Consider the following 21,790-nt stretch of genomic DNA (forward strand, 5'->3'; position numbering starts at 1 on the left):
GTCCCATTTCTGACTCCTCCCACGATCAGCTATACCTGCCAGCACTCCTGTATTCTTCCAGCTTTACTGGGCTACCATTGTGAGTCTGGGCAGGGGTGGCCCCTTGTCATGAAACCAGTCTACTCCAAGCTCTCACACAGGCACTATCACCTGGGGGACCTGACCCCAGTTACATCTTGGGTGGAAGTCACTTCCATTCCCCTGGCTCAAAGCATGGACACAGCTATTTAACATATCTATGCGACCAGTTAAAAGTTATAGAAATGTTCACTGACCATGCCAGAGGTTAGCTGTAAAACTGTTGCTGTTCAAAACAGCTTTCAGTGGCCCTGCTCCATGTGTCCCTTCCCCCAACTCACACCTGTAGGGGTGGGGGGTGGGGGAAGGGGTGAGGACATCCTATATATCTTTCTAATATTTCCTGGACACCTTGAGTTCTGGACCCCATTCCAAATCCTATTTGGGGCCCCACTCTGGGCTGCACCCTGTTTCATAAGGAGAAAAATATTACCTATAATTCAACCTGACTTTTAAATATATATGCATCACATATGGCTTTTAAAATGAAATAGTTTGCTGAATTTTTGAACACCCTCTTTCACTTAATATGTTGTGGCTATCTTTGCTTATTAATAAATATATCACATTAGTTTCTTCCTTAAAACATGGAGAAGAAAGTAGTATTTATAGTACCAAACGTAAATGTCTTAAGGGATTTTTAAAAATTAAGGAATAACACAAAGTTCATAAAGTTTCATCATTTCAATAAATTTTTGTATATGTGTTTTAGTTTGCTTGGGCTGCCATAACAAAATGTCATCTATTGGGTAGCTCAAACAACAGAAACTTATTTCTCAGAGTTTGGGAGGCTAGAAAATCCAAGATCAAGGTGTTAGCAATGTATGGTTTTGTTTTTTTTTAAGATTTTATTTATATATTTTCAGAGAGGAGAAAGGAAGGAGAAAGCGAGGGAGAGAAACATTGATGTATGACAGAAACATCAATCAGTTGCCTCTTTCATGCCCCCATATTGGAACCTGCCCACAACCTAGGCATGTGCCCTAAACAGGGAATTGAACCAGTGTGACCTTTCAGTTCACAGCGGCATTCAATCCACTGAGCTACACCAGCCAGGGCTGGGAAGGTATGTTTCATTCCGAAGCCTCTTCTCTTGGTCTATAGTTAGTTGCCATCTTGCTGTGTGTTTACATGACCTCTTTGTGCTTGGCAGGGGTTGGGGAGAGGACAGAGACTGACCAAAAAAGCCCTTTGGTGTCTTATAAGGGTATCGATCCTATCAGATCAGGGGTCTACCTTTATGATATCATTTAACCTTAATCACCTCCTTAAAAGCCCTATATCCAGTAGAGTCACAGTGAAGTTAGCGTCCATATATTGAATTTGGAGGTGAGGGTGGGGCACAGTTCAGTCCTTAGCAGTCTGGAGATTAAAGCATTATATACAAGAGTTTTTATATCTACCCACATCAAAATAAAGAAATAAAGGATTTTGTTGTGTAATTTAGGAGAATGATTTGTACGGTCTTTTGGAATTTGTTTCCTATTGGAACATGAGTGCTATGTGGACAAAGATTTTTTTTTCTTTTCTACTCATTGCTAAATTCTTATGTCTAGAACAGTAAGGAGCACATAACTGGTGTTCACTATTTACTGAATGAGTATTTTCTTTCTTTTTTTAAAAAAGGTTTTATTTAACCACCCTGGCTGGTGTGGTTCAGTGGATTGAGTGCTAGCCTGCAAACCAAAGGGTTGCAGGTTCGATTACCACTCAGGGCACAAGCCTGGGTTTCAGGCGAGATATCCAGTACGGGCCACATGAGAAGCAACCACAAGTTGATGTTTCCCTCCCTCTCTTTCTCCCTCCCTTCCCCTCTGTAAAAATAAATACAATCTTTTAAAAATTATTTTAAAAGATTTTACTTATCTGGAGAGGAAGGGAGGGAGGAAGAGGGTCAGAAACATTGATTGGTTGCCTCTCGCGCAACTCTCATGTGCCTCCCCATTGCACCTCTACACGGCGCAGTCCAGGCATGTGCCCTGACTGGCAATCACACCTGACCCTTTGGTTCGCAAGCTGGCACTCAATCCACTGAGCCACACCAGCCAGGGCCCACCCCTTCCTTCCTTCCTTCCTTCCTTCCTTCCTTCCTTCCTTCCTTCCTTCCTTCCTTCCTTCCTTCCCTCCCTTCCCTCCCTTCCCTCCCTTCCCTCCCTCCCACAGATCATTGAGACAAATCGATTGCCATGTCTGCTCTATCACTTACTTCTAGTTCTTTTATCTTGGAAAAATTGTTACTAAAGGTCTCTGTACCTTAGTTTTCACTTATGAAAAATGGGTATTCTAAGGTTGTTGTAAGGATCAAATGAATTTATAGGTTTAAATTATATAGAATAGTATGTAACATGTTGATAGAAGTAAATATTTTTAAGTAGGTAATAAAGATATTCACCTTTATGGCCAGTTCTCCTTCTTATATGTACAGTCATAACCTAAGAAAATATTCTGGGAAGTTGGTAATATGAGATCCTTTTTGCCTGTGCTTTTTAGGAAGAAATATTGAGGCACACAGGTCAGATGACTTGTAAATGTGGTTACTAAAGGTTGTCTCACATTGGAATATTTAAAGTAAGGTAATATGTTTGCATTCTCCTGGAATTATTTGGATTTTTAAATTCTTTACTTAATTGGTCATTTACAATCTATGAACCTAAGGTGAGCTCCTAAATTCTGTATGTGCATGCAACATCTATAAAATCATTGATTTGTGATTTTGGATCACAGTCTATACTTTGGATCCCATTATGACTTTTAAAAATACAAATTTATACACTCATCTAGTCATTAGGTATTTTCTCAGGCAATGGAAGCTGAAAGTACAGCTATTAACATGCAGAATCCCCTAAATTTTTGAATGCTGAAAAGGGGGATCTTCATAAAAGAAATTAAGGAACCACTTTACTGCTTCCATATATAAGGAAATTCTTGTAACTACATTAATATATCGTAAATCTTGATCTCTTCATCAAAACTGTAGATTATATACCCTTCTGGTCCCAAGATTATGGCCAGAGGGATAACAAGGTCACCAAGAATAACTTGGAAGTTGCCAAGGACTTGTTTTAAAGTGTTTTCAAGTCTGACCCAGAACTCTGACATTTAGGAAAAATTAAGAAATAAACTGTAGAAAACTCTTTCATGGATTTTCCTGAACCTGAAAACCAAACCTCCACCTTCGGCCCAGAGTGTGGGAGCACGGCGCCTGTCGGGAGGTAAACTACAACTCCCAGGATTCCTGGGTGGACGCTGCGGGGAGTTCCGGTACTTTCTGCCCTCCGAGCCCACAGCCGTGCACCCCCGCCCCTCCCACGCCCCCTCCCGCACGCCTTGTAACGTAACCCGTGCCTTGGCTCCTGTTCTGGGTGAGTACGCTGTGAGGTCGCTTCAGGGGAACTTTTCTCCTTTTTTTTTCTTTCTGGCTGTCATTCTCTTGTCGAGACCGAGGTGGAGCCGGGAATCAGTGCTAATCCGGAAGAAGTTATCAAGGAAGTGAAAGTGATTCCGTGCCTCTCCGGCTGAACTGTAGCGAGTTAGAGAAGGTTCCGCCTAAGTAAGGAAAGCTGACTTCTTTTTCATTGTAGGTACTCACAAATCGTTTCTCTTTTATGATCTTAAAAAGTCTTTTCTTTCTCCAGTTTATTTTCCGTGTTCCGTCCTTATGGGATTGTTCCCTACACCGAATCACATAGTATGGCTTACACGTGCTGCTCTCGCCCAGGGTTAATGTCACTTCTGTTATACCCACGCTGAGAATTGTTCTAAGAGTTATCAGAGTAATCCTGTTAACTGGCGGGTGGTTGAGAAAACTTGCTGTTCTCAGGTATAGTACTAGAGAGTAATGTCTTGGGTTTTTTTCCCCCGTTAAGGGTTCAAGTTGAGGCTCATGACCTTCAGAATTACTCATTCTACTACTGTTCGGAAAATGGAAATTTTAGCTAGAAATGTGCTAAAAAAAACTGTAAAACTGTTTACTATACTTTTATTTTGTCCCTTTGCAAATAGACACACCTCTGATGTGCTTAAGACTCGATGTAAAGGCACACAGAAACTCCTGGAGAACTGTAACATTTGTAGTTACTAGGCATAGATGTATTCTTCCACAGTCCTTTTCTGCATGTAATTCGGTGTGTTAATGTTCATTAGTAGAACCCTGCAAACTTTGAATATTTTAGAGACAATTCTCAATATTTTATTTCCTCGGTGATAATGTAATGATTTATAAGTTAGTAGATTTATAATGATCAAATGAGCTAATATATGAATGCATCTCCTTGCATAGGGACACCAGAGACTCTAAAGGTTGATTTTGATACATTTTGACCTTTATTTCAACTTTGAACCACAGAATTTTAGGGGCAAGATGTTATTCTTAGAACCTGTCTTAATAAAACTGCAGTGTACTTTTGTTAGCTCTTGATTATCTCTGTTAGAGGAGAGGACAAATAATTATTGTACACAGCCAGTTTCACCTAACCTGTAATTTTTAAAGTAACTTTTTTCTTGATTGTAAAAGTAATACATGCTTAGTATAGGACTTGGAAAACACTAAAAAGTAGAAAAAATAGCAAACAAGGGGTATCCATAATTCCACAACTAGGAATCATCTTAACATTTTGATATATTTAATTTTTAGTTTTCTTTTTAAAAATATTTTGTACCTTTTTCACATTTATATCATATAATGTGGAAAAACTTTGAAAACAAGTTGATCCTTGACCAAAGCAGGGGTTAGGGGCAACAACCCTCCTAGTCAAAACATTTGCATATAGCTTTTAACACTCCAAAAACTTAATTAGTCATCCTGATTACACTTGTTAAATTGATTCTAGGACCCCCACAAATATCAACATCCCAGATGCTCAATCATTGATATAAAATGCTGTAGAACAATGCATGTAGTTGGCCATTTGCCTTCACAGATTCCCAACAATTGATTGAAAATACGTTTTCAGCTGCAGTTGGTTTAATCTATGGACGTGAAATCAGGGGATACAGAGGACTGATTATATATTTATTTGAAAAATTCAAAGTGTAGATGGACCTGTGTAGTTCGTACCTGTATTATTTAAGGGCCAACTGTAATTATCAATCACCATTGCCCTTTATTACCATACCTTCTACTTTCTATTTCTTAAATTATATTTTATTGATTATGCTATTTCAGTTGTCCTTATTTTTCCACCTTTGCTCCCCTCCACCCTGTGCTTGCTACTCCCTCACACAATCCCTCTACCAGTGTTCATGTCCATCGATAATTCATATGTTTTTTTGCTACTCCATTTTCCATACTGTATTTTATATCCCCATGGCTTCTGTAACTACCTATTTGTACTTCTTAATCCCCTCACCCATTCTGTCCCACCCCCCTCCCATCTGGTAACCTTCTGGTAACTAACTTCTTTTCTCTTGATTTTAAGAGTTCTCTGTCTTTAACCTTTGGCCTTTTAATAATGATGTGACTTGAAGTGGGCCTCTTTGCATTCATCAAAACTGGGACTCTCTATACTTCCTGGACTTGCATATCTATTTCCTTCACAAGATTAGGGAAGTTTTCTTTCACTATTTTCTCAGATAGATTTCCAATTTCTTGCTCTTTCTTTTTCCTTGTGGCACCCCTATGAGGCAAATGTTGTCCCAGAGACTGTTTATACTATTCTCATTTGGGGGAGTTGTTTTTTGCTGCTTTATGTTCCAAATCATTATTTTTATTCTTGGCTTCATTCTACTGTTGTTTCCCTGTAAATTGTTTTTTATTTCAGTTAGTGTATCCTATGTTTCCGACTGGGTCATTTTTATGCTGTTGAGGTCCTTACTAAGTTCCTTGAACATCCTTATAAACATCGTTTTGAACTCTGAATGATAGACTGCTTACCTCCATTTCATTTAGCTTTTTTTCTGGAGTTTTGATCTTTTTTCATTTGGGCCATGTTTCTTTGTCTCACCATTTTGGCAGCTTCCCTGTGTTTGTTTCTATTTATTAGGTAGAGCTGCTTTGACTCCATTTCTTGGCAATGTGACCTAATGTAGTAGGTTTCAAGTAGTGACCAGTGGCACAGCCTCCCTATCATCCAAGCTGAGTACTCGAGGTGTGCTGTTTGTGTGGGCTGAGTACGCCCTCCTCATGTAGTGGAGCCCGATTGCTATTAGCAGATCAGTGGGAGGGATTTACCAAGGCCAGTCAGCTGCAAGGTCTGGCAGTGACCACTGACTACCAGCCTCCACCCTCTGTGCAGGATCAGCTATACAAGAGTAGGACAGTGGTGCTCCTTTGTGGTCCCTGAGATTTCCCTGATGGTGCAGGCCAGGGTCAGCCCCCATCTGTGTTTTGCCCCAGGGCACTCTGCCTGAGCTTTAAAGCAATCTGAAATAGCTGCTGCTGGTGCTGGGCTTGGAAATTCTCCAGTGAAGCTAAGCTGTAACTGTAATCAGCCTGCCCTAGGGCTCACTGAAGCCAGCTGTTGTTCAATGGTTTGATCGGATTTAGGAGCCAAGACCAGCCATTGCTATGGAAAAGCAGCTTGGGTGGGCTCATAAGTTGGGTGGGATAGAGCCTCTGTGGATCTCCAAGGTGGGTCACACAGTGTTAGCCAGGTTGATGGAGTCTCAAGATATGGCACCAACCTATAGGCTCTGTGAGGGGAGGGCTCAGCCAAGGGACAATGGCTTCTGTTCACCCCAGGGCCAGACACTTCGGTCTCTCCCTGTATAGCACTGGTGCCCTTCAAGCTGCCACCCTGGTGCTGGAGCTCAGAGGGAGCAAGTCTGAGTAGCTAAGTACATGTGTGGGTTCCCCAAGAGGAACCACTTACAGCTCCAGCGGCCTCCTTCACCAACTCAGTCCTCACCGGTTTTCTCATCTACAAGTTGTGGGGACTTAATCTTCCTGGCACTGGAATCCTGGACTGGGGTGGGGCCTGGTGTGGGTCTGGGACTCCTCACTCCCGAGATATCTTTCCCAAATATTTATCCATGTGGGTGTGGGGCTAGTCCATTCTGCATCTGCACCCCTCCTGCCAGTCTGAATGGGTGCAGTTTCTTTAATTCTGTAGTTGTCAGTCTTCATTCACCTTGATTTCTGACATTTCTGAGTGATGGTTGTTGTATATTTTAGTTGTAATTTTGCTGTGGTTGCATCAAGAGGTGAGCTGTGTCTACCTATGCCGCCATCTTGACTAGAAGCTGAGACCTTCTACTTTCTTTTTGTAAATATTTGAAGTTTTCTTCATTTAGGATTTCAGCTAAAAGGGAAGTAAGTATCTTTGAAGAGTGTGGAATTGAAAATAAAAAGCACTGAGCTCTGGCCCTGGTCCATGTGGCTCAGTTGGTTCAGTGGTGCCCTGTGTCCCATAAACTGAAAGGTTATGGGTTCGATTCCTGGCCATAGCACATGCCTAGGATATGGGTTTGGTCCCTAGTTGGGGCACTTACAATAGGCAACCAATCAATGTTTCTCTCTCTCTCTCTTTCTCCCCCCGTTTTTCTCACTCTAAAATTAATAAGCATGTCTTTGAGTGAGGATTTTTTTTTTTTTTAAAGAAAGGAAGGAAAAGAATAACCCTGAGCTCTGAATAGGGAACCGGAGTTCTAGAATCAGCTCCGTCTCCCTGGCTGAGTGAATAATCATGATAAAGTTACTTGGCTTCCTTGGACATTTGGATACCTAAAATTAAAGAATTAAACAAGAAAATAGTTATTATTTACATCATACTTTAGAAATCTATGAATATAGAGATCACCTAAAGTTTGCATGATTATTTTACACCTTTCAAGTACTTGTTCACACTCTAAATTGTACATTCTGGATACTTTCTAGAAAATAGCTGATTTAACCCAATCTGTTGATACATTTATTGGTTGCACTCCTACTCATTCCTAATTATGTATATTGAGTGGATAAAAAGCAGTGCTTTCTTCATTTATTTTAACACATTCCTTTCAGAAGTTGGAAGAGTTATTTTCTTTTTGTGAGTTATGGGATTTAGGGACCATGTTGGGAACTGGCTGAGACAGTAAACTGAGCAAGATTTCTTAAGGCTCCTTCCAGCTTTATTATATCTGTAGAGTTTATTTTTTTTCCAGAACATGGTTTTTTATTATATTTCAGATGCTGAGATGAATCGTCACATCAGTGTTTGGCTTTTTAGACATCTGCCCCTTTACTGCCAATGCCACATGTACCCCCTTTTTCATCAGTTTACACGGATGTATCTTGATACACAACGGTGGGGTTTTAGACAAAACTGGAATCACATTCTCCAGCCGTTAAGTAAGAATTGCTCCAGGAGATACTGTCATCAAGACACCAGGATGCTCTGGAAGCATAAAGCACTACAGAAATATATGGAGGACCTGAATAAAGAGTACCAAACACTTGATCGGTGTTTGCAGCATATCTCTGTGAATCAAGGGGACCAAAGGCCCTTGAATCAAAGACATGCCGAGTTGGCACCACTTGCAGCCATTTACCAAGAGATTCACAAGGCCGAACAAGCGATTGAAGAGTTAGAATCAATGTGTAAAAGTAAGTAAAAGATGTGTGTGTGTTCAAGTACAGGATCGATTTTCTAAGTTAAACTTCTACTGAACTCAGTCTTTAAAAAGCCTACAAGTAATAAGCTCTGTACTTGGAAAGGATAGGACTCTGTACTCTGGGTGTTTGAAGTATTTTAGTAGTTGTTATTTAGTAGCTGAGAGACTGAACTCCTTGTGGTTCTTGCCAACAAGTTTTAGGGTCTGGGAGACCGACTACTGACCTCTTCAGAAGCTTTAATTTCTTGCATAGGCCTTTACTGAGCACTGTCCTACAGTGCTATATACCAGGGACTCAAAAATACAGTGCCTACCCCATTAAAGGGTTTATTTGGTGTAGGTATTTCATCACCCTCCAGCCATCTCATCCCAGTCCCTCCCTGCCCTACCATCCCTAGGCAACCACTAATCTACTTTCTGTCTCTGTAGATATACTTACTTCAGGCATTTTATATAAATGGTTGAATCATATAGTATGTTGTCCTTTGTGACTGGCTTTTAAAAAAATTATTGACTATAGAAAAAGAGAGCGGGGGGAGAGAGAAAGAAAAAAAAGCACATTGATTTCTTTTTCCACTTATTTATGCATTCATTGGTTGCTTCTTGTATGTGCCCTGAGCAAGGGATTGAACCCACATCTTGGCATATCAGGACAATATTCTAACCCACTGAGCTACCGGCCCTGGCTGTGCCTGGCTTTTTTCCCACGTAGGATAATACTCTAAAGGTTCATCTCTGTTGAAGCCTATATCCATACTTCTTTTTCTATCTTTTTTAAAAGATTTTATTTATTTATTTTTAGAGAGATGGGAGAAAGAGGGAAACATCAATGTGTGGTTGCCTCTCACATGCCCCCTACTGGGTATCTGGCCAGCAACCCAGGCATGTGCTGAAAATTGAACCGACAACCCTTCGGTTCGCAGGCCAGTGCTCAGTCCAGTGAGCCGCACCAACCAGGGTGCATACGTCATTTTTTTTATTGCTGAGTTATATTTCATGGTATAGGTATACCACATTTCATTTTATTTATTCATCACTTGATGGATATTGAGTTGCTTTCACTTTTTGATCATTATGAACAGTGCTGCAGTGAACATTTGTGTACAAGTTTTGATGTGGCCATAGATTGCTGAGTTGTATCATAACTCCATGTTTAACCTCGTGAGGAACTGTCAGACTGTTTTCCAAAGTGGCTGCACTATTTTCATTCTACCCCTGTGTGAGGGTTCTAATTTCTCCACATCCTTGCCTATCCTTGTTATCTTCCCCTTTGATTCTACTGATCCTACTGGGTGTTCAGTGCTATCTCCTCATGACTTTCATTTGATTTTCCCTGCCTCATTAATGATATTGAGCTTTTTTTTGTGTGCCCAATTGCCTTATCATCTTTGGATAAATAACTGTTCAGATCCTTTGTCCATTGAGTTATTTGTCTTTTTAGTATTGATTTGTAGGAGCTCTTTATATATTAGACATAAGTTTTTTATCAGATATGATTTGCAGAAATTTTTCTCTTACTCTGTGGATTGTTCTTTAAAACATTACACTTTAAAATTTTGATGTTGATTTATCTTTTTATTCTTTTGTTGCTCGTGTTATCAGTGTAATATCTAAGAAAATACTATATAATCTAAGGTCACAAAGGTTTGTATCTTGTTTTCTTCCAAGAGTTTTATATATTTTTAGCCCTTACATTCAGGTCTTGATTTACTTGAGTTAATTTTGTTTATGATGTCAAAAGTATTTATTTTTAATTTTAGTACTATTTAGTACTTAACGTTGCTATTGGCTTAATATTTTTTCTCTAAGGAAAACTTTTCAGAATATGCAGAAGTTGAAAGAAGCATAATGGACTAACCTAGGATTCAACATTTATCCAGATTTTGCTATTGGCTTTTAGTTACTAAACTTTCTTCTGTGCTCTGTCCTATTTAATTAAGCCTTAGAAATGTTAAGCAGTATCAAGGCTAGTCATAATTACACCTGTGAAGTCCTGTGTGTTCAGAGCCTTATATTTTTCTGTCTTCTGTGGGTTGCACCACAAATATCTCACCCACACTTACTGAGGATTATTTTTTACTCTTTTTGCATAATGCCACTCAAGTTTGTAATTAATTTTGGGCAAGTTCCTCACACATAATAGGAGCTTACTGAATGCTTTCTACATTGAATTACAATAACTTCTTTCAGCTTTGGTTGTATCATGTATAAGATCAGATTGGATTAGATTGTTCCTAAACTCCTCTACAGTTCTGCTACTGGCTACCTTTACTCTACAAAAATGGAGGCGTTAGCCATGCTGGATTATTCACAGTGTCCTGGGTGATAGTTGCCACCTTTAGACAAGAAGTGGTCACCCCAATTTACTCCAAAACTTATGTTTTGGGGGTTTATATTTAATTAGTCCCTTTTTAAACCCGTTTGATTAGTTACTAATTTCTATAATTACAAACATTCAAATCACAAGCTTCTGGGTCAAGATCATGCTTCTTTTCATACTGGATTTTTTTTGGGAAATACTTTACAAATGCTTGTTTATTGACATTCTCTTAACTATTCTAACTTCTTTTATATAATCTCTTACCTTCGCAACTGAAATAAAGCTCAGTAGTCAGATATTAGGTAGCTATTTAAGAGATTCTCTGTATTTAAAAACGTTTACCATTATTACTGTTGTTGGTTTGTAGGTCTAAGTAAACAAGATGAAAAGCAGTTACAAGAACTTGCATTGGAAGAGAGGCAAACCATTGCTCAAAAAATCAATGTGTTATACAGTGAGGTATGTTTTAGGAGGTAAACTAATCTTCATACATAGTGTTAATATAAAAGAATATTTTTCTCGCTAGATTATGCATTGGTGCTCAAAGTGCTTTCCAAACAGCAATTTGTTAAGTCTTCTCTTACCATAAGTGATTAGTTGGGGTTTAGTGCTGTAATTTGCTATAGAGTGAGATTGAAGAGATTGTGATAGATATCAAAGAATAAAACACTCCTCCACCCCCTAGCAGCAATATTCTAAAATTGAATTTACTAACTTGCCAGGCAAAGGAACACATGCTCATGAAGAAATTTTGTTCACCAATGGGGAGCATTAGGGGTTTCTAAGTCTTAGAAAGGGGGTATGGTTCATGGTGATTGTGTTAATTAAGGGTTGAAAATTTACATTCTGGATAGAATGGAATGAATACAAGGGTATAGAGACAGTTAACACAAGTACTTATTGTAGCTTCTTCCAGCTCAATGGATGATTTGTCTGAAATCATAGAACTGTATACCATGCTCCCCTCTGTCACATTTGCCATCTTCCTGACTTCAGTCTTTCCTACTCTGGGAATCCAATAGAGGAGTTTTTTAGGAGCTGAAGGCGATGAGGTGTTGGTTATTTTTGTCACTGATTTAACCAGCAAATCAAAGATGTCTGACTCTAATATATTCTGTATTATATTCTAATACTCTCTTCCATTACTAGTAGAGATGGAGGATGTATTTCAAAAATCAACAGTAGGGAGTATCATGACAAATATGTGCTTTTAGTTGAATTTGAAAGACTTTTTAGTAATAATACAAATAAAATTCCCTTTTCTTTCTAAGAGGAAAGTTGGTTACTTTATTAGGATGCCCCTTTTTCTTGTCACAGCTAAGAAACTATTTGAGCCTCATCTTGGGATTCCTCAACATACTCTTTAAACAAAGTAATTACTGAGGAGTCAGGGCATAGCCTGGTGTTTTGCTGTCATTTATGGCAGAAGAGAATATGCAATGATGTAAAAAGAAGACTCTCAAAGCTTTACTTCATTCACTAGATGAAAGAAGCTACTGTTCAGAACTAATGACAGGCAAAACCTGAAGAAAATTGAATGGGACACTGTACTTTGATCTAAATTTCTGTATTTTAGAAAATTAAGTTAATCTGATAGCATTGTGGAGAACATCCTGACAAGTAACTTCATTGTTAATGTGAATTGATGACTTATTTTAGGTCTAATTAGGTCTACTTATTAAAGCACTTTAGGAGTTGACTTCACTGGTGTACTATGTGATTTTTGTTAATTACTGAATATTTTTTAATATTTGGGGGTCTTTTATCAAAGTTCAAGTAATAATGGTATATATACCATGGAACATATAGATACTAATACTTATAGTTTTTCCATTTTTTAGCTTATCCGGAATCTAGTGCCAAAGGAGAAATATGACAAAAATGATGTTATTTTAGAGGTGACATCTGGAAGAACTACTGGAGGTCAGTAATTTTCTTAATAAATAGTCCATGAAATAATCTAAATTTTACTTTGATTAGACACACTGTCACTTTAAACATTTCACTTTTGAAGTAGTTAACAGTTTCCTAAGGGGCCTAATTAAGACTGGTTCTCTTGGAAATAATTGCTGACTGAATATTTTTTGTATTTTGTTTTAGGTGATATTTGCCAACAATTTACTCGTGAAATATTTGACATGTACCAAAATTATTCAGGCTATAAACACTGGAAATTTGAACTTCTGAATTATACACCTGCTGATTATGGTAAGTGTATTTGAGGATTTGTCCATAGATGATGCTGGAAATTCTTTTTCCTCTAAATTTGATTATATTCATGTTGTCCTATATTCTGATTTTAATTTTGTTGTTTAAAACATTTTTGTCTTTATTGATTTTGAGAGAGGAAAAAAGAGGGAAGAGGAGAGAAGAGAGAAACATTGACTTCTGTTCACTCATTGGTTGTTTCTTGTATGTCCTCTGACCAGATATGGGACCCTTAACCTTGGTGTGTGTAGTGGGATGACACTCTAACCCACTGAGCTACCCAGCCAGGGCTGTCCCATTTTTTTAAAACATTTGACCTACATCTGCTAAATACTGTGACATAGGTTCATCAGTCACAGTGGCTTACTATAGTAGAGTTTTTAACTGGGAGAAAGGAGTGGGAGGGATTGCATCCACTGATAGAGCTTGAAAAATCTAACATTGTTCTTTTGGTTTGCACTAGGATGCAAAAGGAAAAAATCCCTGTGCTTTCTGCCTGTCTTTGTGGCAGCCCAGATTGAATAGGGGACTACATCTGCCGCAGAAAAAAAAAATGAGTGGGAGGGAGGGAGATATCCTCATAGGAAGGAATATCTAAGTAAGAGAAAATGTCCAGAATAGGTATGTACCTTGCCTGGAAAGCATTGCTTTGTTGTTCAAAGATATAGTAAGGTTGTTACTCAGAAGAACTTTATCTAATTAGAAGATTTATCAGACTAAGTGGCTAATGATTTATCAAATTTTTATGGGAATATAGAAAAGTTAACTTCTCTTTATTTTCAAAAAGCTTCCATTTAGTTGAGCTGGTAAGAGCTTAATACAACATAAACAATAACAATGCAAGTCTTTAAACTTGCAAGTATGTTAACTCTGTTAAATCATATCTTCTGGTAATAATTTTTTTTCATGCTTTTAATTTCTCTGGAAGTAGTTTTCTGCTTGGTTTCACAGTGATACACTGTGGTAGACAGAGGATTATGAATAATGAACCACAAACTATCAAAGTGGAGAAAGAAGATTAATGCAAGTTAAATAATCTAGGGAAATGAAAACCAGTATACAGCATGTTGTGCTTGGTATAGATTTTATTTTATTTTCCTTTTTTAAAAATTATATTTTATTAATTATGCCATTACTCTTCTCCCAGTTTTTCTCTCTTTGCTCCCTTCCACCAAGCATCCCCCACTCCCTCAGGCAGCCTCCACACCATTGGTCATGTCTGTGGTTCATGCTCAGAAGTTCTTTGACTGCTACTCCATTTTCCATATTGTACTTTACCTCCCCAAGGCTATTCTGTAAATACCTACAGGTACTTCTTAATCCCCTTATCTGTTCTCCTGTTCCCCCACATTCCCCTCCCATCTGACAATCATCAAAATGCTCTCTGTATCCATGATTCTGTCTCTGTTCTCCTTATTTGCTTAGTTTGTTATTTTTTTATTCAGTTCACAGTTGTTCACAGGTATGTGTTTATTGCCATTTTATTGTTTCTAGTTTTGATCGTTTTCTGTTTCTTAAATAAGTCTCTTTAACATTTCATGTAGTAATAGTTTCGTGATCATGAGCTCCTTTAGTTTTTCTTGTTCGGGAAGCTCTTTATGTGCCCTTCCATTCTAAATTATATCTTTGCTGGGTGGCAAAGTCTTGGCTGTAGATCCCTGCTTTATCTTTAACCTTCAGCATTTTAGTTATGATATGTCTTGTAGTGGGCCTCTTTGCATTCATCTTGTTTGGGTGTCTTTGTGTTTACTGGTGGACTTGCATGTCTATTTCCTTCACCAAAGTAGGGAAGTTTTCCTTCACTATTTTTTCAAATAGATTTCCAGTTTCTTGCTCTTACTCTTCTCCTCCTTGCACCCCTATGATGTGAATGTTGGAATGTTTGAAGTTGTCCCAGAGGCTGCTAACACTATCCTTGATTTTTGGATTTTTTTTCCTTTTTCTGATTGGTTGTTTTTTGTTTCCTTATGTTCCAAATTATTGATCTGATAATTGGCTCCATCCACTCTACTGTTGTTTCCTAGTAAATTGTCCTTTATTGCAATTAGTGTGTCCTTCATTTCTGACTGAATCTTTTTTATGCTGTTGAAGTTCTCACTAAGTTCCTTGAGCACCCTTATAACCAGTGTTTGGAACCCTGCATCTGATAGATTGCTTGTCTCCATTTCCTTTAGCTCTTTTTCTGGAGTTCACATCTGTTCTTTCATTTGGGCTATATTTGTCTCCTTGTTTTGGTAGCTTCCCTGTGTTTGTTTCTGTGTATTAGGTAGAGTTGCTTTGACTCTATGTCTTGGTAGTGTGGCCTAACATAGTAGGTGACCTGTAGGGTACAGTGGCACTGTCTCCCATAACACCTAAGCTGTGTGGTCGAGTTGTACCCTTTGTGTGAGCTTAGTACACCCTCCTCTTGTAGAGGAGTCTTGGTGCTGTTGGCAGGTCAATTAGAGGAATTTGTCTAGGCCAGTCAGCTGCAAGGATTGGCTGGGACCATTGACTATCAGCCTCTGCCTTTCATGTAGGATCAGCTGTGCAGGGGCAGGGTGGTGGTGCTCCAGTGTGTCTGTAGCTGTACACTGGATGCTTAGACTCTGGGGTTTCCTGAGTGGTGCAGACCAACGTCAGCCCCTAGCTGTGTTTTGCCTGGGGCCATTCTACTGAGCTGTAAAGCAATCTGAGTTGGCTGCTACTTGTGCTGTGCTTGGAGATTCCCAGGCAAAGCCAAGCTGTGAATCTAGGCTGGCTGCTGCTAGTGCTGAGCTTGGGGCCATGTAGCAAGAGGTACAGGGCTGGAAGGCTCACTGAGGCCAGCTGTTGCTTGTTTGAGAGGATTTAGGAAGTTGTGAAGCATGAGCCAAGATCAGCTATTTATATGTAAAAGTTTAGGTTAACAGTGTGGTGGGCCTGTATGTTGGGTAGGGTTATAGTGTTAGCCAGGTTAATGGAATCTCAGATATGGCACCTACCTGTGGTAGGTGCCATATCTGAGATTCCATTAACCTGGCTGTATGGCTCTGTGGGGAGGAGGGTTCAGAAAGGGGCAATGGCCTGACTTTCTGTCTGGGAGAAAGCTATCCCCCTGCTCCCACCTTGATGCCAGACACGTCAGTTCTTCCTCATGCTGATGGTTCCTTTCAAGCTGCTACCCCATGCTGGAGCTCAGAAGGAGTGAGTCTGAGTAAGTCTATGTATGGGTTCTTTAAGAGGAACTGCCAGAATTTTCTTCCACTGACTCAATTCCTGTTGATTTTTGCAGCCAGAAGTTGCAGGGATCAATTTTTCTGGCACTGGAACCCTGGGCTGGAGGTGGGGCTGGGACCATTTGCTTCTAAATATCCCCCCTGAATTTCTATCCATCACACGTGGATTTGGGACCAGACCTTTCTGCCTGTACCTAGTAGTCTGGATAGATATGGTTTCTTTAATTCCATAGTTGTCAGATTTCCATTCAACTTGATTTCTGGTAGTTCTCAGTAATGGTTGGTCTATAGTTGTAATTTTTTTTTTGCTTGCAAATCTGTTTTTCTTTAATTGTTACTATTTATTTTTTTCATTTTTTTATTGATTATGCCATTACAGTTGTTCTATTCCCCCCCCTCCGTTCCCCTCCACCCTGCACACCCCTCCCCCACCATTCCCCCCCTCTTTAGTTCATGAATACATGTCTCAAGTTCTTTAGATTCTATATTTCCCCTACTATTCTTACCCTTCCCCCATCTATTTTCTATCTACTGTCTATGCTACATATTTTCTGTACCTTCTCCCCCCTTCTCCTCCTCCCACTCCCCTGTTGCTAACCCTCCATGTGATCTTCATGTCTATGGTTCACTCCTGATCTAGCTGTCCTCTTAATTTGCTTTTGTTTTAGGGGGGGTTGTTGATAACTGTGAGTTTGCTATCCTTTCACTGTTCATCTTTTTTATCTTCTTTTTCTTAGGTAAATCCCTTTAACATTTCATGTAATAAGGGCTTGGTGATGATGAACTCCTTGAATTTGGTCTTATCTGAGAAGCACTTTATCTGTCCTTCCATTCTAAATGAAACCTGCTGGATAGAGCAATCTTGGTTGTAGGTCTTTGGTTTTCATGACTTGGAATACCTCTTTCCAGCCCCTTCTTGCCTGTAAGGTCTCTTTTAAGAAATCCGCTGACAGTCTGATGGGAACTCCTGTGTAGGTGACTGTCCCCTTATCTCTTGCTGCTTCTAGGATTCTCTCCTTCATTTTAATCTTGGCTAATATAATGATGATGTGCCTTGGTGTGTTCCTTCTTGGGTCTACCTTCTTTGGGACTCTGAGCTTCCTGGATTTCCTGGAAGTCTATTTCCTTTGCCATATTGGGGAAGTTCTTTATTATTTGTTCAAATAAGTTTTCCACTTGCTCTTTCTCTTCCCCTTTTGGTAGCCCTATAATTCAGATGTTGGAGTGTTTAAAGATGTCCTGGAGGTTCCTAAGCCTCTCCTCATTTTTTTGAATTCTTGTTTCTTCATATTTTTCTGTGTGGGCATTTTTTTCTTCCTCTGGACCACTCCCTTGATTTGAGTCCCAGTTTCCTTTCCATTACTATTGGTTTCCTGTGCATTTCCCTTCATTTCAATTAGTTTAGCCTTCATATGTTCCTCTAATTTGTGAGTAAAATCAACCAGTTCTGTGAGCATCCTGATCACCAGTGTTTTGAACTGTGCATCTGAAAGTTTGGCTATTTCTTCATCACTTAGATTTATTGGCTCTGGGGCTCTGAATTGTTCTTGAGCCATGTTTTTATCTGTTCGGGCCTGTTAACGTATGAGGAGTGGAGCCTTAGTTGTTTACCAGGAAGGGGCCACCCAGGTTGCTGGTTTGTGATGCTGTATGTGGGAGTGGAGTCAGAGAGGAAGCAATGGCGGTCCTCTCCCCTCGCCCAGTCCGCCTCACCACTCACCCCCACCTGTTTATCTGAGCACAAATGCGCCGGGACCTGCGCAGTCTGTCTCAACGCTCACCTCTTCACTGGTTTATTTGCACGCAAATGCTTGACCGACCACAGACAGCCAGCTGTGCCTCTTCCCTGTGTCCGCCCGTAGCTAGCCCGCACCTGGGATCTGAGCCCTCGGCTGCCTGTGCACTGCCCCGGTTGGGGTTCTTTTTTGCCCAGCCTTCTCCGCTGTTCCCTTTGCCCCTCTCACCGGTTTAGCTGAGCATTTCATTGTTTCCGGACTCCGTATTGTCATTTTTCTGTGTGGTTTGGTTGCGTTTATTGTTGTTAAAACTTTGTTGTTTTTAGATTTGGTTGTGCAGGACCCAAGGTGTTTCCACCTACGCCTCCATCTTGGCGGAAGTCCACCTATAGTTGTAATTTTGATATGGTTGTGTAAGTAGGTGGGCCGTGTTTACCTATGCCATCATCTTTGGTATAGAGTTTAAATACAGCTAGTGAGAGCAGAGGGAATGGACAACCTGAGCTGTAGCATGGTGGTGGGAAAGATCTTGGTGTATGAGTGGAACAGTGAGTAAGCCAACTACTCCGGACATATTTGTGAAGGGAAGTAATAGGAAATAGATTTGAACATCTGTGAAAGCTGAATAGGCCTTTATTGTTAGGGAATAGAAAGCTATTGAAGCCCTGGCTGGCATGGCTCAGTGGATTGAGTGCTGGACTGTGAAGCAAAGGGTCTCCGGTTCGATTCCCAGTCAGGGCACATGCCTGGGTTGTGGGCTGGGTCCCTGGTTGGGGGCACACAAGAGGCAGCCACATATTGATGTTTCCCTCCCTCTCTTTCTCCTCTGCCTTCCCATCTCTCTAAAAATAAAGTAAAATAAAATCTTTAAAATAAAAAGAAAGAAAGCTGTTGAAGATTTTATTAAAAGAATTTGACTTGATAAATACACATTTTAAGAACATTTTGGTTCTAGCCACTGTGGCTCAGTTGGTTGGGTGTTCTCCCACAAACCAAAAGGTGGTCAACAGTTCTATTCTGATCAGGGAACATACCTGGGTTGTGGATTCGTCCGTAGTCAGGGCTTACAAAGGGCAGCTGATTGATATTCCTTTCTCACATCAATGTTTCTCTCCCTCCTTTCTGCTCTAAAATCAATAAGAATGTCCTCAGGTAAAGTGTAAGAAAAAAAGATTATTTTGACACAATCAGAGAATGGATTGAGAGCCCTGGCTAATGTGGCTCAGTGGATTGTCAGCCTGCAAACCAAAAGGTCACCTGTTTGATTTCCAGTCGGCACACCTCTGTGTTGCAGGCCAGGTCTACAGTTGAGGGTGTGTGAGAGGCAACCAACCACATGATCTCTCCCTCTCTCCCTCCCTTCCCCTTTCTTTAAAAATAAGTAAATAAATAAATATTTTTTAAAAAGAGTAAAATACTCTATTAAATCAGTTATTGATGCACTAGTTTCTCAAATACAATGTCAGACATCCCACTACTTTTATGTTGCCTCTTTTCTTTTACTTTTATAATAAAAAAAGTTAAAGAATAGATTTTACAGGTTATATTTAAAGCAGACTGCAGAGAGGTTATAACTTGGAGTAGGGGGACATGAGGCACCTTCAAGGGAAGAACAGGGAAAATTTGGTAACTGATCGAATACAAGAAGGGGTATTGCTTGCCTGCTGTGTCCTCTATGCAGTGTAGGTTGTTTGATGTGTCCTGTGAGAGAGATATTATTAATCATATTTTACAGATGAAGATCTAGGCTCAGAGAGTAGGCAACTAATCCAGTATCACACAATACGTAATGGCAATCCTGGGATTAAATTTAAGTCTGTCTGATCCAGAGCCACACTACATCTGGCTAATCTCTTCTGACATAAAGGAGATGAGCCACAAGGATTCTAATCTTTCCATCTAGCAAGACTGTGACACTCATATGCTACTGAATGGATAGAAGTTGAAAGGCAGAGCCAGCCCTTGTGGGAAGAATAATGATAACTGGTTTTTGAATTATTAAGTTTGTGTTTATACTAAGCATTTATTTAGAAACATCCAGTAAATTGTAAAGTTGTATAAGCAGAGCTTTAGTGAGAGAACAGAATTGAGGAGATTTTTTATAGCTGTTAGCACAGAGATAATGTCTGATACCGAAAGAAAAAGAGAGGGAGAGTCCATGGAGAGAGAAAAACATCCAGGGCACCAAACCTTGCAGAATGTCCACATTTAGAAACATAGACTAGTTGACAAAAGAAAAGGAGTCGATTAAGCAGAAAAAGGATGAAGATGGCATAATATTATGTAAGCGGAGAGAGTTTCAAGAAAAATGTAGCATTATAAAAGACAGAATAGTGGGAAATGTCATCAGTGACCTCTGAGATGTATATTTTGAATCCAGCTTTCAAGAATGAAAGGGAGATGCATGGAACAGCAGGGAGACTGAGTTTCAAGTGTGCAGAGCAGGCTAAACTGTGGGTGAGGAACCTTTCTTTTAGATACACTGACTCACTGACAAAATAATTTTAAAAAATAAAATGAAACTTTCAAAACTATTTTTAAATATTTTACTCATACCTTTATAATTAAAGACTAGGAATAAAGCTCTACTGAAATTAGAAAATAATTTTTTAAAATCAATTTATTTATTGTAATTAGAAGAAAATGATGCAGATAGAAAAAGACTAAAATAGAACGAGGGGGGAAAGCACTCGCCTTTAAAATATATAAAATTACTTATGTCTGTGTATATCTATATAAAGTTGTTATTTAATTTACATAGAGATGAGTTCTACAGAGATATACACGGAGACATAAGCTGTGTGAGAGGAGACACCTCCATGCAAAACTTCATATATCAAGCGACTTAAAGTCTTATAGGTTTGTCACTTTTGGTACAAATAGGGACAGTATTCAACCATTACATAAATATTCCAAAGTAGATGATTACCAGATAGTCTTGGTGCAAGCAGTGGAGGGTGATACTCTTGATATGCAGTACAGATCCAATGGTGTTACTCTCTATACCTGGTATCTAATGAATTGAAATGTTTTAAAGTTAAAGGAATTCTATGGCATGTATTACATTATCTCCTCTCCTCCAAAAGATTAATGTTTATAATTACGTTTTGTTATTGACACTCTTTTAAGGCTATCAGCAAATTTGTCCTTCTCTCTGGAGGGAGACATTATCTCCAAAGCTTTTCACTATACAAACACCCTTGAAAAGATTTTCCGGAACAAAGGGGCAGGCAGTGCCTCATTTGCAAGATTTGCAGAAACAAAAGACTGATAGAGAATTGTCTCCCAACACCAGTATGAACTCATGAGGTATTTCCTATCTCTGTCCACTGAAAAGACCTAGAAACAGTGACCAGTCCAGTTGCAGTGAACGTCCCTAGCAACCAAACGTGTTCTTGAAATATTATTTCTCTTAGAAAGGAATCAGGGCTTCTTGGAGAAATAGCTGATTCCAGTGTGGGTCAAGAAGTATTCAAGATATTCATGGAACATCTTGTTATACCATTGCAAGAGCCATGTCCAAAGAACACAAAACTTAATTTAGAGAGGCTCCCACTGGCCAAAGATGGGAAAAGTAGAGTTTCAATAATAAATAATTGATTTAAACATATTGGATGTGTTACCTTGAGTTCATAATGATATTTTTAAAAAATATCATTGGTCAGAGGATTAAAAGGACCTTAATTCAGCCCTGGCTGGTGTGGCTCAGTGGTTGAGTGCTG

The 21,790-nt window shown here is 39.4% G+C and overlaps 1 protein-coding gene and 1 non-coding gene across 9 annotated transcripts in view; both read left to right on the forward strand.

Annotated features, from left to right (window-relative positions):
- The first annotated feature begins 3,379 nt into the window (after positions 1–3,379).
- MTRF1 (mitochondrial translation release factor 1) overlaps positions 3,380–21,790 on the forward strand; it is a 51,749-nt gene continuing 33,338 nt past the window's right edge. Inside the window, exons 1-5 of one of the 8 annotated variants that reach the window (XM_053665439.1) lie at positions 3,380–3,440; positions 8,183–8,599; positions 11,295–11,386; positions 12,769–12,850; positions 13,028–13,135. In XM_053665439.1, the coding sequence (XP_053521414.1) occupies positions 8,191–8,599; positions 11,295–11,386; positions 12,769–12,850; positions 13,028–13,135 (691 nt within the window). In that variant the 5' untranslated portion in view covers positions 3,380–3,440; positions 8,183–8,190. Of the gene's footprint in view, positions 3,441–3,525; positions 3,660–8,160; positions 8,600–11,294; positions 11,387–12,768; positions 12,851–13,027; positions 13,136–21,790 lie in introns of those variants that run through there. The other 7 variants (XM_037166386.2, XM_053665436.1, XM_053665435.1 and 4 more) reach the window with 7 other exon arrangements.
- Positions 13,543–13,672, forward strand: LOC119064605 (small nucleolar RNA SNORA31). Its single transcript, XR_005085437.2, has one exon. It is a non-coding gene; the product is annotated as a small nucleolar RNA SNORA31 (small nucleolar RNA).

The sequence above is a fragment of the Artibeus jamaicensis genome, unplaced genomic scaffold (genome assembly GCF_021234435.1).
Source record: "Artibeus jamaicensis isolate MK-2021 breed Jamaican fruit bat unplaced genomic scaffold, CSHL_Jam_final contig_414, whole genome shotgun sequence".
NCBI classification, from domain to species: domain Eukaryota; kingdom Metazoa; phylum Chordata; class Mammalia; order Chiroptera; family Phyllostomidae; genus Artibeus; species Artibeus jamaicensis.